The 15,410-nt window shown below is 44.5% G+C and overlaps 1 protein-coding gene across 3 annotated transcripts in view; it reads left to right on the top strand.

Moving 5' to 3' along the window:
- The window catches only part of LOC139531540 (uncharacterized), a 29,494-nt gene that overhangs the window by 7,396 nt on the left and 6,688 nt on the right, over positions 1–15,410 (top strand). The window contains exons 2-5 of one of the 3 annotated variants that reach the window (XR_011666380.1): positions 9,515–9,643; positions 9,749–9,826; positions 9,929–10,048; positions 10,233–10,577. Coding sequence is in view for 2 of the 3 variants with exons in the window: in XM_071328057.1 (XP_071184158.1) it covers positions 9,515–9,643; positions 9,749–9,826; positions 9,929–10,048; positions 10,233–10,520 (615 nt within the window). In the remaining variant the exon portion in view is untranslated. Of the gene's footprint in view, positions 1–9,514; positions 9,644–9,748; positions 9,827–9,928; positions 10,049–10,232; positions 11,043–15,410 lie in introns of those variants that run through there. The other 2 variants (XM_071328057.1, XM_071328058.1) reach the window with 2 other exon arrangements.

The following is a 15,410-nucleotide window of genomic DNA, read 5'->3' as shown; positions in this document are numbered from 1 at the left end:
TACCATTTTGTTTCATTCATGTGCCCAACCAATACTGTTTCATAACATGTGACAGACCAACACCGCGAGGCTTCTCCTCTCTAAATTGAGATCTGGAAACTGAGATATCTTGTTTGTTCTCAAAACAAGGTCTGGGCGTACTGCCAAATTGCATCTACTGAAAAGAGGAGGATTTCTTCAGTCAACCACTTGCATGAACACAGAAATTGGTTTATAGAACAGCACATGAAAAGAACACAGAAATGAGTTATAAGAAATGCACAAACATGAAAATTGAAATGAATGCACTTTATGTAAATCTTGGTGGGGCAAACAAAAACAGAAATGTGGGATGCATGCCAGCAAATCCACTACACAACACAACACTAATCAATACAATGATTGCACTATAACGGTGACAAACGGTGCCCACAAACTGTTAGGGCCTACATGAAGCTGTCCCAACAGCAGAGTCCCAACAGCAGTCCCAACACCTTACCACTGCTACACCTGGCTATCAGTGGAGCCTTGTCTGGCAGCAAAACAGTTCATTCAGCCTCATTTACTGCCTTTAAAAAAACATAGCTGATATGGCTGACTTGCTTAAACAAATGTGGTTTCTACTGACAATTGAGATGTACAAACTATGGCATAAGGGGACGACAAGCGGATAAGAGGCAATCCGTAATATCAATTAAGACATTAATGAGCGAGCTAGGACGGAAATAGTCAATATAACTATTTGTTCAGCACTTTTGAAATGTACAGCGACAGAATTCAGAACATGTGCCATTCTTACAGCGTCCTCCCTGTATACCAAGTCAGAACCGTAGGATAAATAAAGGGGGCATATAAGCAGCCAATGAAAGCTCTTACAATATTTGATGATTGCATTTCTCTAAAACAGGTTTATAGGCTACATGTACACCACCAAGTCAGAACAGAAGGCAAAATTAAGAGGAGAAAATAGACCAAATTATTAGGGTGAGGCACACGGGCTACTAACAGCTTAATACACAACATACAATACCAGTCAAAAGTTTGGACACACCTACTCATTCAATGGTTGTTATTTTATTTTTACTATAATAGTGAAGACATCAAAACTATGAAATAACACATATGGAATCATGTTGTGACCAAAAAAGTGTTAAACAAATGAAAATATATTTTAGATTTTAGAAGGGTGGCTACTTACCCTTTGTCTTGATGACAGCTTTGCACACTCTTGGCATTCTCTCAACCAGCTTCATGAAGTAGTCACTTGGAATACATTTCAATTAACAGGTGTGCCTTGTTAAACAGGTGTGCCTTGGTGGTAGATGTGTCCTCGACTGGTACTGTACACTTAGTATTACTTTCTTAGCTACAATATATCTTTGCCTTGCATATTACATAATTTATGCAGCAGCATACAATACATTTTTTGGACTCACCTTGTCGTGCTCTGCTCACTTGAACAGGAGAGTGGTGCGGCGGTCCTTTGTGGGCAAATTTTGTCATCAAACATTGTCATCAAAGTCTGGCATTCTTTGGATTTATGGTGCTTTCAAGACAACTGGGAGCTCGGAAAAAAACAAGGTCGAATCATGATGACATCAGTGATCTTCAGGTCGTAGCTCTAGAAAGAGGCCCGAGTTCCAGATGTACAATTCCGAGTTGGATGACCGTTCAAAACATATTACTTCCCCAATTCCCAGTTGTCTTGAACTCAATGAAGTCAGATTTCGCAGTTCCGAGTTAGGTTGTTTTGAGCGTGGCACAAATCAGCATGGCCAATGTTGAACGTTTATCATTATAATTATGCTTGGAAAAGAGACCCTTAATCCCAGACTTGGGACCACACAGCCACTCCACTGAATAGCAGGTTAGTGATTGCTTTGCAATGCTTGCAGTTAGCCAATTATTCCTTCCAATCCACTCATTGTTGAATTTGCGATTTCCAACTTGTTGTGTAATGTTTATGTCCAATGGCCGATGAGCACCGATATGTTTTATCTAAAATTTCTCTTCATTATTTTTGTCTTCATATGACAAGGATTAAAAAGGATTTGCCAGTAGATTGTCAACTTGATTCATGATGATGACTGCTAGCTAAGAATTTGAAAGTAGTCCAATCAAAGCTACAGTAGATGTGATTTGACAATTTTATCTGTGGCCAATGACCTTGAGTCTTCTTGGATGGGCACTTCTAATGTAACTTTATGGCAGCACGCAATGGGCTTGAATTTTCGAGCTCTACCCTTAAACTTGGCGGTGACGTAGTGTCCCCGTAAGTGGCAAAACACTGAGCCAATCACGGCGCAGCTAGAAAACATTACCAACCCCTACGCTCCACATTTTCCGCTTGCTGACCCATCACCACAGAAAGCACTGAGCTAGGCTGAAACACCTGCATTTTGGAACTGCAAAAAAGAGACCATGTTTGTATGCGGTTTTATTAACTCAATTTGTTTTAACATTGTTTGCGAACTGATATGTGATGCGTATTAATACCGAAATAACAGGCAAGCCAAAATGTATTTTTCTCCGCTCATACAGGAGTAATATAGACCTAGTGCACTATTTTGGTGGGGATTTGTTATTTATTTATTTCTGAGCAACACCTCAGCACCCGTACTTCCCGTTGCTATGCTTATCTGACAGGGGAGGTGCTAGCGGATGGAAACTGTGTGCCTCCCAAAAATATCTCCTTTAGCCTGAAGTGTAGGTCTACCGTTGTGCACTAGCCTACTTCCCACAAATCGAGAAGCACTGGTGGATCGGAGGCATGGGATAGTGGGAGTTTCCACCATATTTCTTATACCAGTCATTTCCTTTCAAATCAGAGAAGTGAAGGGAACAAGTGCACACATTGGGAGGATGGAGATAATTGGGACATTATCTCGCCCCTCGTTAGCGAGTCCACAAGGCTACTGCAGTGCTTTCTGTAATCCACAGGATGGAGAGTGAAAGCTATTGGAGTCAGTTAAAGGTCCAATGCAGCTGTTTTTATCTCAATATCAAATTATTTCTGGATAACAAGAATGTGCCTTACTGTAATTGTAAAATGGTCAAAACGGAACAAAAATAACTTCTTAGCTAAGAGCAATTTCTCAAGCTAGAAGTGGGAAACTGAAAACCAGTGCTGTTATTGGCAGAGCGGTTTGGAACTAGGGCTGGGCGATATCTAATTAATTCAAATTAATATTTTAGCACGATGTTCCAAATGCCTTTATCGCAGGTTTTTTATTTTTTTATTCACGTTTTTTGTTGTTCTTCGTCTTGTCTCCTTTGCTCCTTCTGTACTGTGTGCCCTGTGCACCTTCCCACTCCACAGACACCAAGCCCCTCCTCCTTCTGTACTGTGTGCACTGTGCACCTTCCCACTCCACAGACACCAAGCCCCTCCTCCTTCTGTACTGTGTGCCCTGTGCACCTTCCCACTCCACAGACACCAAGCCCCTCCTCCTTCTGTACTGTGTGCCCTGTGCACCTTCCCACTCCACAGACACCAAGCCCCTCCTCCTTCTGTACTGTGTGCCCTGTGCACCTTCCCACTCCACAGACACCAAGCCCCTCCTCCTTCTGTACTGTGTGCCCTGTGCACCTTCCCACTCCACAGACACCAAGCCCCTCCTCCTTCTGTACTGTGTGCCCTGTGCACCTTCCCATTCCACAGACACCAAGCCCCTCCTCCTTCTGTACTGTGTGCCCTGTGCACCTTCCCACTCCACAGACACCAAGCCCCTCCTCCTTATGTACTGTGTTCCCTGTGCACCTTCCCACTCCACAGACACCAAGCCCCTCCTCCTTCTGTACTGTGTGCACTGTGCACCTTCCCACTCCACAGACACCAAGCCCCTCCTCTTTCTGTACTGTGTGCACCTTCCCACTCCACAGACACCAAGCCCCTCCTCCTTCTGTACTGTGTGCACCTTCCCACTCCACACACCAAGCCCCTCCTCCTTCTGTACTGTGTGCACTGTGCACCTTCCCACTCCACAGGCACCAAGCCCCTCCTCCTTCTGTACTGTGTGCTCTGTGCACCTTCCCACTCCACAGACACCAAGCCCCTCCTCCTTCTGTACTGTGTGCCCTGTGCACCTTCTCACTCCACAGACACCAAGCCCCTCCTCCTTCTGTACTGTGTGCACTGTGCACCTTCCCACTCCACAGACACCAAGCCCCTCCTCCTTCTGTACTGTGTGCCCTGTGCACCTTCCCACTCACACAGAAACCAAGCCCCTCCTCCTTCTGTACTGTGTGCCCTGTGCACCTTCCCACTCCACAGACACCAAGCCCCTCCTCCTTCTGTACTGTGTGCCCTGTGCACCTTCCCACTCCACAGACACCAAGCCCCTCCTCCTTCTGTACTGTGTGCACTGTGCACCTTCCCACTCCACAGACACCAAGCCCCTCCTCCTTCTGTACTGTGTGCCCTGTGCACCTTCCCACTCCACAGACACCAAGCCCCTCCTCCTTCTGTACTGTGTGCCCTGTGCACCTTCCCACTCCACAGACACCAAGCACCTCCTCCTTCTGTACTGTGTGCCCTGTGCACCTTCCCACTCCACAGACACCAAGCCCCTCCTCCTTCTGTACTGTGTGCCCTGTGCACCTTCCCACTCACACAGAAACCAAGCCCCTCCTCCTTATGTACTGTGTGCCCTGTGCACCTTCCCACTCCACAGGCACCAAGCCCCTCGTCCTTCTGTACTGTGTGCCCTGTGCACCTTCCCACTCCACATACACCAAGCCCCTCGTCCTTCTGTACTGTGTGCCCTGTGCACCTTCCCACTCCACAGACACCAATTCCCTCCTCCTTCTGTACTGTGTGCCCTGTGCACCTTCCCACTCACACAGAAACCAAGCCCCTCCTCCTTCTGTACTGTGTGCCCTGTGCACCTTCCCACTCACACAGAAACCAAGCCCCTCCTCCTTCTGTACTGTGTGCACTGTGCACCTTCCCACTCCACACACCAAGCCCCTCCTCCTTATGTACTGTGTGCCCTGTGCACCTTCCCACTCCACAGGCACCAAGCCCCTCCTCCTTCTGTACTGTGTGCCCTGTGCACCTTCCCACTCCACACACCAAGCCCCTCCTCCTTCTGTACTGTGTGCCCTGTACACCTTCCCACTCCACAGACACCAAGCCCCTCCTCCTTATGTACTGTGTGCCCTGTGCACCTTCCCACTCCACACACCAAGCCCCTCCTTCTTCTGTACTGTGTGCACCTTCCCACTCACACACAACAACAACAGCGAAAGATAGCTTCTTCCTCTCTGACAAACAATAAGCAGTTGGAACTCGCTATTTGCATTTAAGGTTGGTTCTACAGAATCGGTCATATGGTAGGTGTAACAATATTTAGACAAAATGTTACTATAATAGATGAGAACACAACCTTTCTATCAATACCCTTTTTATATCTCAACTCCCAAAATGTAGAACAGGGCAGACCCTACAAAAACAAGAGTATTAATGAAGGTGATTGTGGAAGATTAAGGCTCAGTTTCTGTCGCGCGCGGCACTGCGGTACCGCTAGCAGCATTTTAGCCACAGACTGTCATGTGCCAGATGTCTAGTCTGTGATTTAGAAATGTGCAATGAGCATACAAAGACTCATTTATGTCAGGAATTTGCAACTTGTTCTCATTCTGTGAAATAAGCATCTTGGGAAAATTAAAGGTCACTCTAAAATGTGACAAAAAGTTTTGTCACACAACACAATGCCACAGATTCAAGTTTCAAGTTTTGAGGGAGTGTGCAACTGGCATGCTGACTGCAGTAATGTCCACCAGAGCTGTTGCCAGAGAATTTAATGTTCATTTCTCTACAATAAGCCACCTCCAAAGTCACTTCAGAGAATTTGGCAGTATGTCCAATCGGCCACATAGTCAATCGACCACGTGTATGGCGTCGTGTGGGTGAGCGGTTTGCTGATGTCAACGTTGTGAAAACAGTGCCCCATGGTGGCAGTGGGGTTATGGTATGGGCAGGCGTAAGCTACAGACAATGAACACAATTGCATTTCATCGATGGCAATTTAAATGGTCAGAGAAACCGGGACGAGATCCTGAGGCCCATTGTCGTGCCATTCATCTTCCTCCATCATCTCATGTTTCAGCATGATAATGTACGGCCCCATGTCACAAATATCTGTACACAGTTCCTGGAAGCTGAACATGTCGCACTTCTTCCATGGCCTGTATACTCACCAGACATGTCACCCATTGAGCATGTTTGGGATGCTCTGGATCGATGTGTATGACAGCGTGTTCCAGTTCCAGCCAATATCCAGCAAATTCACACAGCCATTGAAGAGGAGTGGGACAACATTCCACAGGCCACAATCAACAGCCTGATCAACTATATGAAGGAGATGTGTTGCGCTGCATGAGGCAAATGGTGGTCACACCAGATACTGACTGGTTTTCTGATCCACGCCACTACCTTTTTTTCTGAGGTATCTGTGACCAACCAATACATATCTGTATTACCTGTCATGTGAAATTCATAGAATCAGGCCTAATGAATTTATTTCAATTGACTGATTTCCTTATATGAAATGTAACTCAGTAAAATCTTTTAAATTGTTGCATAATGCATTTTTATATTTTTATTCAGAATAGATCCAAGTTGACTAGACTTTATATTTAAAGATAAGCTGGCTACTCACTAGCACATTGAGAGATTGTTTGAGACCTGTGTTCCATTTCTATAACACCTGCTACAAGAAGTTGGTCATTGTTTTTAGTGGATGTGCGTTGTGCATCGTTCTGGTTAAATTGTTATCAAACATAGATTTTTCATAGACAGACTTGAAAGCCAGATCAGTGATTCATTCAAAAAAGCAGGTTAAACTATTTTGATAATTTAATTATTTTACCTTATGGTTGTGGAAGGCTTATAGTCAGGTTAGGTATAATTTTACATGCAGTGTATTGACCTTTTTTAATCGTGCAAAAAAAGCTTATTTAGAGAAAACATTGAAACAAAATCTATATATTGTGAATCGCCCGTGTAAAAATGTTTGATGATTGTAAGGCCATATCGCCCAGCCCTACTTGGAACTCTTTCTTATTGGTCTATTAAGTAATTGATCACCTGGTGATGTCATCAGGCAGGCCAAAACTCCATCCCACCAAACAGGCTGACATTTCAGGTCTTTTCAAACAGCTCTTACACTAAAAGGGCATTATCATAATTTTCGCAATTTCACAGTATTGTTCCAACCTCATGTGGACACAGGAATATTTACATAAAACACATATAAAACACATATATATATAAAACACAGGTAATTCCCTTTTTTGACTGCACTGGGCCTTTAAAGGTCATGTCTTGCTGTCTGCCAGCCATGCAGGGAGATTGATAGAGAAACAAGCCCGGGGAATTTTAGCCTTATAGCTAAGAATGTACAGAAGGGGTTTCAGTGAGAATCACTACAATTTATGACAACTTTTGTAAATGTGGTGGGAGTGGCACCTTTTTGTGAATATGAACCAAGTAGCCTACATACAAATGGTAGGTTAGAAACAATAGACGACTGCATATCTAGCCAAAGTTCAGTTATGAGGTACAGAATTATAAACACCATAATATAATCAATGCTGGTTGGCTGAAAGCCGTGTTATATCAGCGCGTATACCACGGGTATGACAAAACATTTATTTTCTACTGCTCTAATTACGTTGGTTACCACTTTATAATAGCAATAAGGCACCTCGGGGGTTTATGATACTATATGGCCAATATACCAGGCTCTGCGTTGCGTCGTGCATAAGACCAGCCCTTGGCCTTGGTATATTAGCCATATGGATAAGAGCTTCTGCTAAATTACTAAAATGTAAATGATTTACATATTTTCAGTAAAAACTTTATTTTGATTAATTTATTCATACTATTTCATCCTTCCACAAGATATAGTCCCTGACCCATATCTAGGGTTACTACCCATGCCGGCTCGTCGTTCGTTCTATTGGTTCGGTTGCCAGAGACGCGACCCAGTTGTTGTCAATTTAATCTGTTTCTATGGATACAATCCAGTTGTTCGTTCTAAATGCTCTATTGCCAGACTGGCTGGCAACGTTCTTATCCTTTGCTGCCTAGCTAGCCAACTATGGCTAATTTACAGTCATGTCTAACAGTGCAGCCAGAATAACAACAAAGTATCTGCATTTGCGTTTGTTTAAACTGTTTTCTATTGATATTTATTTGGATACATCCATAACAATGAGCTAATGATGTGAGATTTCACCTGGCATAGAACATGTGCTCTCTTGTCAGGACAGTGTTGTTCAGAGGAGCTAGCCAACAACACAGCTAACACAATCACTTCAAACTGAAGCTGGAAAGACTGCAGCCTCCGAAAAAAATGATGCCGATTGATGATTTTGACTGGCTGAGAAAAGCTGCCTGCCTGTCTGTCTCATCCTGACTCCCGACACGTTCATTACTATGCAACAGCTGGAGATCGAATTTGAATATTAAAACAATATTGCATATGTCAGAGAGACAGACAACAAGGTTTATACAAATCTCCACTGTTAAAAACTAAATGGGCTGATGAGACAGTGGATTGCGCAGTCAGATGGAACAGAGTAAATAGGCATTTCAACATCATAGATTTAGCCGGTGGTAACTTGTGGAATAGACACCGGCTGGAATGCGGTTTTAACCAATCAGCATTCAGGATTAGACCAACCGATTGTATAATTTCCTATAAAATCACGGTATATTTGCACGGTATAATTCAATGGCTTTAGTTAATTTTTACACGTTTTGTTTGAGCAGATTTTGAAAGCAGAAGTCAATTTGAAAACAGTATTAGTATTGTTGAATTCGATTTTCATAATAGCAAGCTAGGACTGTTTGGTTAGCTTATCTAGCAAGTCTGTTTGGTTACCAACTGCAACTACTGTAGCTATCTAGTAAACTTGCTAGCTACTTCAGTGGATGTTGAAAAATGTATACTGGCAAATGAACACATTTTTTTGTGGCAAATGTGTTAAATTATAGCCATGGTATAAAAGGGATAATCAACTCATGGCTCTATACATTCTCTGGAAAATAATTTCAACACTGTGGAAGGTCAGTTCCACTCCGCTAGTTCGTCGTGGAACACACATTCCACAGAGTTCATTATTTTCCAGAGAACGCTGATATTGTTGAAAGCAGTCCTGACAAAATAGCCTAGCATTATTATGCTCTAGTCTAGGCTTTTGTGTAAGCAAACAAAGGTGTTTTGGCATTTTTTTTATAATTCAGAAAACATGAATTCAGAAAACATGCGACCACCCGTCTGTAGTTCCACAGTAGGCTAGGCTACTGCCAGACCAGAGATCCCTTGTAAAAAAAAAAAAAGAGAACTCAATGGCACTCACCTGGATCGGTAAAGTATGAATAGATCAAGACAAAAACGTCTTATTTTAACTGGTGTGAATAATGCTACAAGACTGATTTTTGTACACCTTTCTGTCTCTCTGTCTCTCTCTCTATTTGTCTCTCTGTATGTCTCTCTCTCTCTCACACCCACACACACACACACAGCATCTTCTTGGCACCTCTGTCTTTTCTCTCATGCTGCTACCTCTGGTGTTGTCTTGTGACAGCAACCGGACTATGAGAGAGATCGCTGAGGACTACGAGTCTGTCATCTCCCTGCTCCTTCAGAACCTTGTAAGTAACACGATGGACAATGCGTTTTCATGTTGCCATTGAGATATCAATAGAGGTTATGGATTTTAAACTGTGTTAAACTGAGATCTCTGCTCTCACTCCTAGGAGAACAACATCCCTGAATCATTAAAAGTGTCTCATGAAAGCTGCACAAGAGAAATGCCTGAATGTGAGAAGGATAACGTGAGTATTTACAACATTCTGAACAATCCACCGTTTCTTCGAAAAATCTACTCTTGACTTCCTTCCATCTAAATCATTGCTCTGGTCACATTGTTTTTGTAGGAGAGACAGTTTATTTACAACATGATGTGTAGCGATACCAGACCCATTAGGCTCTTTAAGCTAGAGAGGCTCAAGAGAGAAATCCTGTGCTCACTGGGCCGCTACTGTCCTAGAAAACAGGTGAGATCCATTCATTAGTAGAACTAACGTTACCAACTATTAAACCAACTACACTTACAGAATGTCTTTCTTATGCATGTTGAGATTCTCTCCTTACATCTAATCACTGTATTATTCCTGACCATAGATATTGATTGACCATATTATTATTGTGTTGTCAATGTTCTGGTTTCTCAACGCCCAGAGGAGTTCACAAGAACAGCACACAACCCATCAGCATCAGAGGAGAAAGAAGAAGAAGCCAGGAGGACAAACGGTGGGGGAGAAAGAGAGGACGGAGGAGAACAGAGGGACCACGGAGGGAGGGGAGAGGTTGGACAGTGGGAAACAGCAGGGACGAGAGAGAAAGGAGAGATGCAGGAGCACAAAGGACATGAAAATGAGACGGAGACAGTGTGAACTGAAGGTGTTTGTGGACAGCCTGAAGGAGTGCTACATGTCCCTGGCTGAAAGACATGGAGACCTGAAATGAGAGGACAGATGCGGCCGAGCTAACCGCACCAAGCATTTATTTACCACTTTCTTGCAGGTATACCCCTTTATACATATCAGTGAGTAACTGGCAAAATCAGAGGGGTGGAGAGTGTTTTTAAACCATGGGGGCTGTTTGCATTTCAAATTAGGGAGGGGTTAAACAATGAAGTGTTAATTCATTTACCTGCAAAAAAGCAAAGAGAAACATTCACACAGATTCATTCCTGTATTTTGTTTACAGGGTCTGTGAAAATGCAGGAACCATGACTAGGTCTTTAGGTGGTTTTTATTTTCCATGCTTTCTACACCTTTCATAAGCTAGGTTTCCATTCAACTGGCGACAGACGTGAATATTCTAAAATGCACGTAAAAAAAATATGCACATTTTCCCACCGGACATGTTTCCATCAAATTGACTTGTTGCTGATAAAAGTCTGTGCGTTAGGATGGAGTGCACATACAATTTACTTTTGTAGTTAAATTACCATGTACAGAATAAAACATACAAGTAAAAAAAAAATCCATTGCATTTTCAACTCTACTGATGGTTTTGTCACTAAACGTGTTGAGTTATATAACGAATGTACCCACTCAGGTATTGGCATGTACGCTCTATCGCAGATACAGTGCCTACATGATGAGATTCTTATTGACAAAAGAGCCAGATCAGTTTTGTTTGTCGAACGGCAGCCAAGCATCGATCATCATGTCACCAGAATAAGACCCTCGGGATTTATTGGAAAAGAGCATAAAGCCCATCACACTTTCAGCACCCTGTAAAGTTCATCATAACTTATTTCATCTGTAGCCTAATAAACTACATGTTTTTCTGAGTCGTAGGAGGAGGACCACACACCATGTCATCACGTGACTCCAAGTTTACTTCCATATGAGGGTTGTTATATCAATATTTGCACATAAGAGTTTCCACTGCCATTTCCCACATAATTAATTTGACAAACAACGATCCCATCTTGTCTAGAGTATTTTGTATTGTCGACATTTGGAAAGTTTACTGACAAATTAGTTGTTTCCATCAAGCCTGTCTTGACATTTTTTATCCGACATGTACTTTACTCGCATAAAAATGTTAGCAGGAAACCTGGTTAGAAAAACTAAAAGCTGGTATAAAAATGCAGGCATGGTAAATTAGTGGGATTTTGGTATGTGTATGAAAGGGATATTACTGTAAAATGTATACAGTTACTGTAAAAAGAAAGTGTATAGTAAATGTCCTGTAAGGTAGTATAGTCTATATACAGTGCCTTCGGAAAGTATTCAGATCCTTTGACTTTTTCCACATTTTGTTAGTTTATATTGTGGAATATTGACTCAAAATATTTCACAGATACCGGAACTTGTAAATTCAATTAGACTTCATTACAAAGTAACAGAGCCAAGCAATTCCATGGAACAACCCCCCTTCCCATCACAGAGCTCTGTCTAGTTTTCCTTCTTTACATAACACATATAGTCACTCCCTTGTATGTATATGAGTAACTCCCCTTGGCCTTGCGCCACCATTATCTTCCAGTCTGGTGGTGGGGCCCTGGTTGTGATACAAAAAAGCATACATTTATTGCATACATATGATTCCATTATTAGTTATTTTCCGATGATCCTAGATCAGTACAACCATGGTTTCTTTGTTACATTTTCTGCTGACACCCTGTTTGTACGTGTTTGGTTTTCAGCTTCATATACGTACCTTTCCTGCTGACATGCAATTTCTACATGTCTGGTGATGAATTCCATATGTCTTTTCTGCTGACATTATGTTTTTACTGTAGTCTAATAGATATTTTGCTCACATATGTCTTATTCGTTATATATGTTTTTCTGTCTCAACACTTCAAAGTGGTCAGTCCGAATATTGGAAATACAATCATTGGCATGAGTTTCGCTCCTACAGTTACAGCCTTATTCTAAAATGTAATACATAGTTTTTTCCCCCTCATCAATCTAATCTAAAATACCCAATAATGACGAAGCAAAAACAAGTTTGTAGACATTTTTGCAAATGTATAATTATTTTTTAACTGAAATATCATATTTACATAAGTATTTAGACCCAATATTCAGTACTTTGTTGAAACAGCATTTGCAGCGATTACAGGCTCGAGTCTTCTTGGCTATGACGCTACAAGCTTGGCACACCTTTATTTGGGGAGTTTCTCCCATTCTTCTCTGCAGATCCTCTCAAGCTCTGTCAGGTTGGATGGGGAGCGTTGCTGCACAGCTATTTTCAGGTCTCTCCAGAGATGTTCGATCAGGTTCAAGTCCGGGCTCTGGCTGGGCCACTCAAGGACATTCAGAGACTTGTCCCAAAGCCACTCCTGCGTTGTCTTGGCTGTGTGCTTTGGGTCGTTATCCTATCGAAGGTGAACCTTCGCCCCAGTCGAGGTCCTGAGCGCTCTGGAGCAGGTTTTCTTCGCCTTGATCCTGGCTAGTCTCCCAGTCCCTGCCACTGGAAAAACATCCCCACAGCATGAGTCTGCCACCACCATGCTTCACCGTATGGATGGTGCCAGGTTTCCTTCACACTTGACACTTGGCATTCAGGCCAAAGAGTTCAATCTTGGTTTCATCAGACCAGAGAATCTTGTTTATCATGGTCTGGGAGTCTTTAGGTGTCTTTTTGCAAACTCCAAGCGGGCTGTCATGTGCCTTTTACTGAGGTGTGGCTTCCGTCTGGCCAGTCTACCGTAAAGGCCTGATTGGTGGAGTGCTGCAGAAATGGTTGTCCTTCTGGAAGGTTCTCTCATCTCCACAGAGGAACTCTGGAGCTCTGTTAGAGTAACCATCGGGTTCTTGGTCATCTCCCTGACCAAGACCCTTCTCCCCCGATTACTCAGTTTGGCCGGGCGGCCAGCTCTAGGAAGAGTCTTGGTGGTTCCAAACTTCCTCCATTTAAGAATGATGGAGGTCACCGTGTTCTTGGGGACCTTCAATGCTGCAGACATTTTTTGGTAAGCTTCCTCAGATCTGTGCCTTGACACAATCCTGTCTCGGACAGACAATTCCTTCCATGGCTTGGTTTTTGCTTTGACATGCACTATCAACTGTGGGACCTTATATAGATACAGTGCCTTGCAAAAGTATTCATCCCCCTTGGCATTTTTTCAATTTTGTTGCTTTACAACCTGTAATTTAAATAGATTTTTATTTGGAGTTCATGTAATGGATATACAGAAAATAGTCAAAATTGGTGAAGTGAAATGAAAAAAATGACTTAAAAAAAAAGATTCCAAAATAAATAAACGGAAAAGAGGTGCGTGCATATGTATTCACCCCCTTTGCTATGAAGCCCCTAAATAAGATCTCGTGCAACCAATTACCTTCAAAAGTCACATAATTAGTTAGATTGCACACAGGTGGAATTTATTTAAGTGTCACATGAACTCAGTATATATACACCTGTTCTGAAAGGCCCCAGAGTCTTCAACACCACAAGGGGCACCACCAAGCAAGCTGTCACGGCTGTCGAAAGAAGTGGACCAAAGTGCAGCGTTGTGAGCGTACATTTTCCTTTTATTTTAGTAAATGTCGCCAACAAAACAACAAACGAATAAACAACCGTGAAGCTTACAGAGCTATAGTGCCACTAACAAAGATAACTACCCACAATGACAAAAGGGAAAAAGGCTGCCTAAGTATGATTCCCAATCAGAGACAACGATAGACAGCTGTCCCTGATTGAGAACCATACCCGGCCAACACATAGAAATACAAAAACATAGAAATCAGAACATAGAATGCCCATCCCAAATCACACCCTGACCAAACCAAATAGAGACATAAAAAGGATCTCTAAGGTCAGGGCGTGACAGTACCCCCCCCCCCCGCCCCAAAGGTGCGGACTCCGGCCGCAAAACCTGAACCTATAGGGGAGGGTCTGGGTGGGCATCTATTCGCGGTGGCGGCTCTGGTGCGGGACGTAGACCCTCGTCGCCGACCCCGGACTGGGACCCTCGTCGCCGACCCCGGACTGGGGACCCTCGTCGCCGGCCCCGGACTGGAGACCCTCGTCGCCGACCCCGGACTGGGGACCCTCGTTGCCGGCCCCGGACTGGGGACCCTCGTTGCCGGCCCCGGACTGGGGACCCTCGTAGCCGGCCCCGGACTGGAGACCCTCGTTGCGGGCCCCGGACTGGGGACCCTCGTTGCCGGCCCCGGACTGGAGACCCTCGTTGCGGGCCCCGGACTGGGGACCCTCGTTGCCGGCCCCGGACTGGAGACCCTCGTTGCGTGCCCCGGACTGGGGACCCTCGTTGCCGGCCCCGGACTGGAGACCCTCGTTGCGGGCCCCGGACTGGGGACCCTCGTTGCCGGCCCCGGACTGGAGACCCTCGTTGCGGGCCCCGGACTGGACTGGGGACCCTCGTTGCGGGCCCCGGATTGGGGACCCTCGTTGCGGGCCCCGGACTGGGGACCGTCGCTGGAGGCTCCGGACTGGAGACCGTCGCTGGAGGCTCCGGACTGGAGACCGTCGCTGGAGGCTTCGTGCCATGGATCTTCACTGGAGGCTTCGTGCCATGGATCACCACTGGAGGCTTCGTGCCATGGATCATCACTGGAGACTTTGTGCCATGGATCATCACTGGACCGTGGAGACGCACTGGAGGTCTGGAGAGCAGAGCTGGCACAACCCGTCCTGGCTGGATGCTCACCCTAGCCCGGCAACTGCGGGGCGTTGGCACAGGACGCACTGGGCTGTGAGAGCGCACCGGAGACACTGTGCGTAGAGCCGGCGCAGGATATACGGTGCCGAGGAGGCGCACTGGAGGTCTGGAGAGCAGAGCTGGCACAACCTGTCCTGGCTGGATGCTAATCCTAGCCCGGCAACTAACATAAAATTATGTCCTTGCTTCTGAAAACATCTGCGGAT

The sequence above is a fragment of the Salvelinus alpinus genome, chromosome 10 (genome assembly GCF_045679555.1).
Source record: "Salvelinus alpinus chromosome 10, SLU_Salpinus.1, whole genome shotgun sequence".
Taxonomy (NCBI): domain Eukaryota; kingdom Metazoa; phylum Chordata; class Actinopteri; order Salmoniformes; family Salmonidae; genus Salvelinus; species Salvelinus alpinus.
This window is presented reverse-complemented; position numbering and strand designations above follow the sequence as displayed.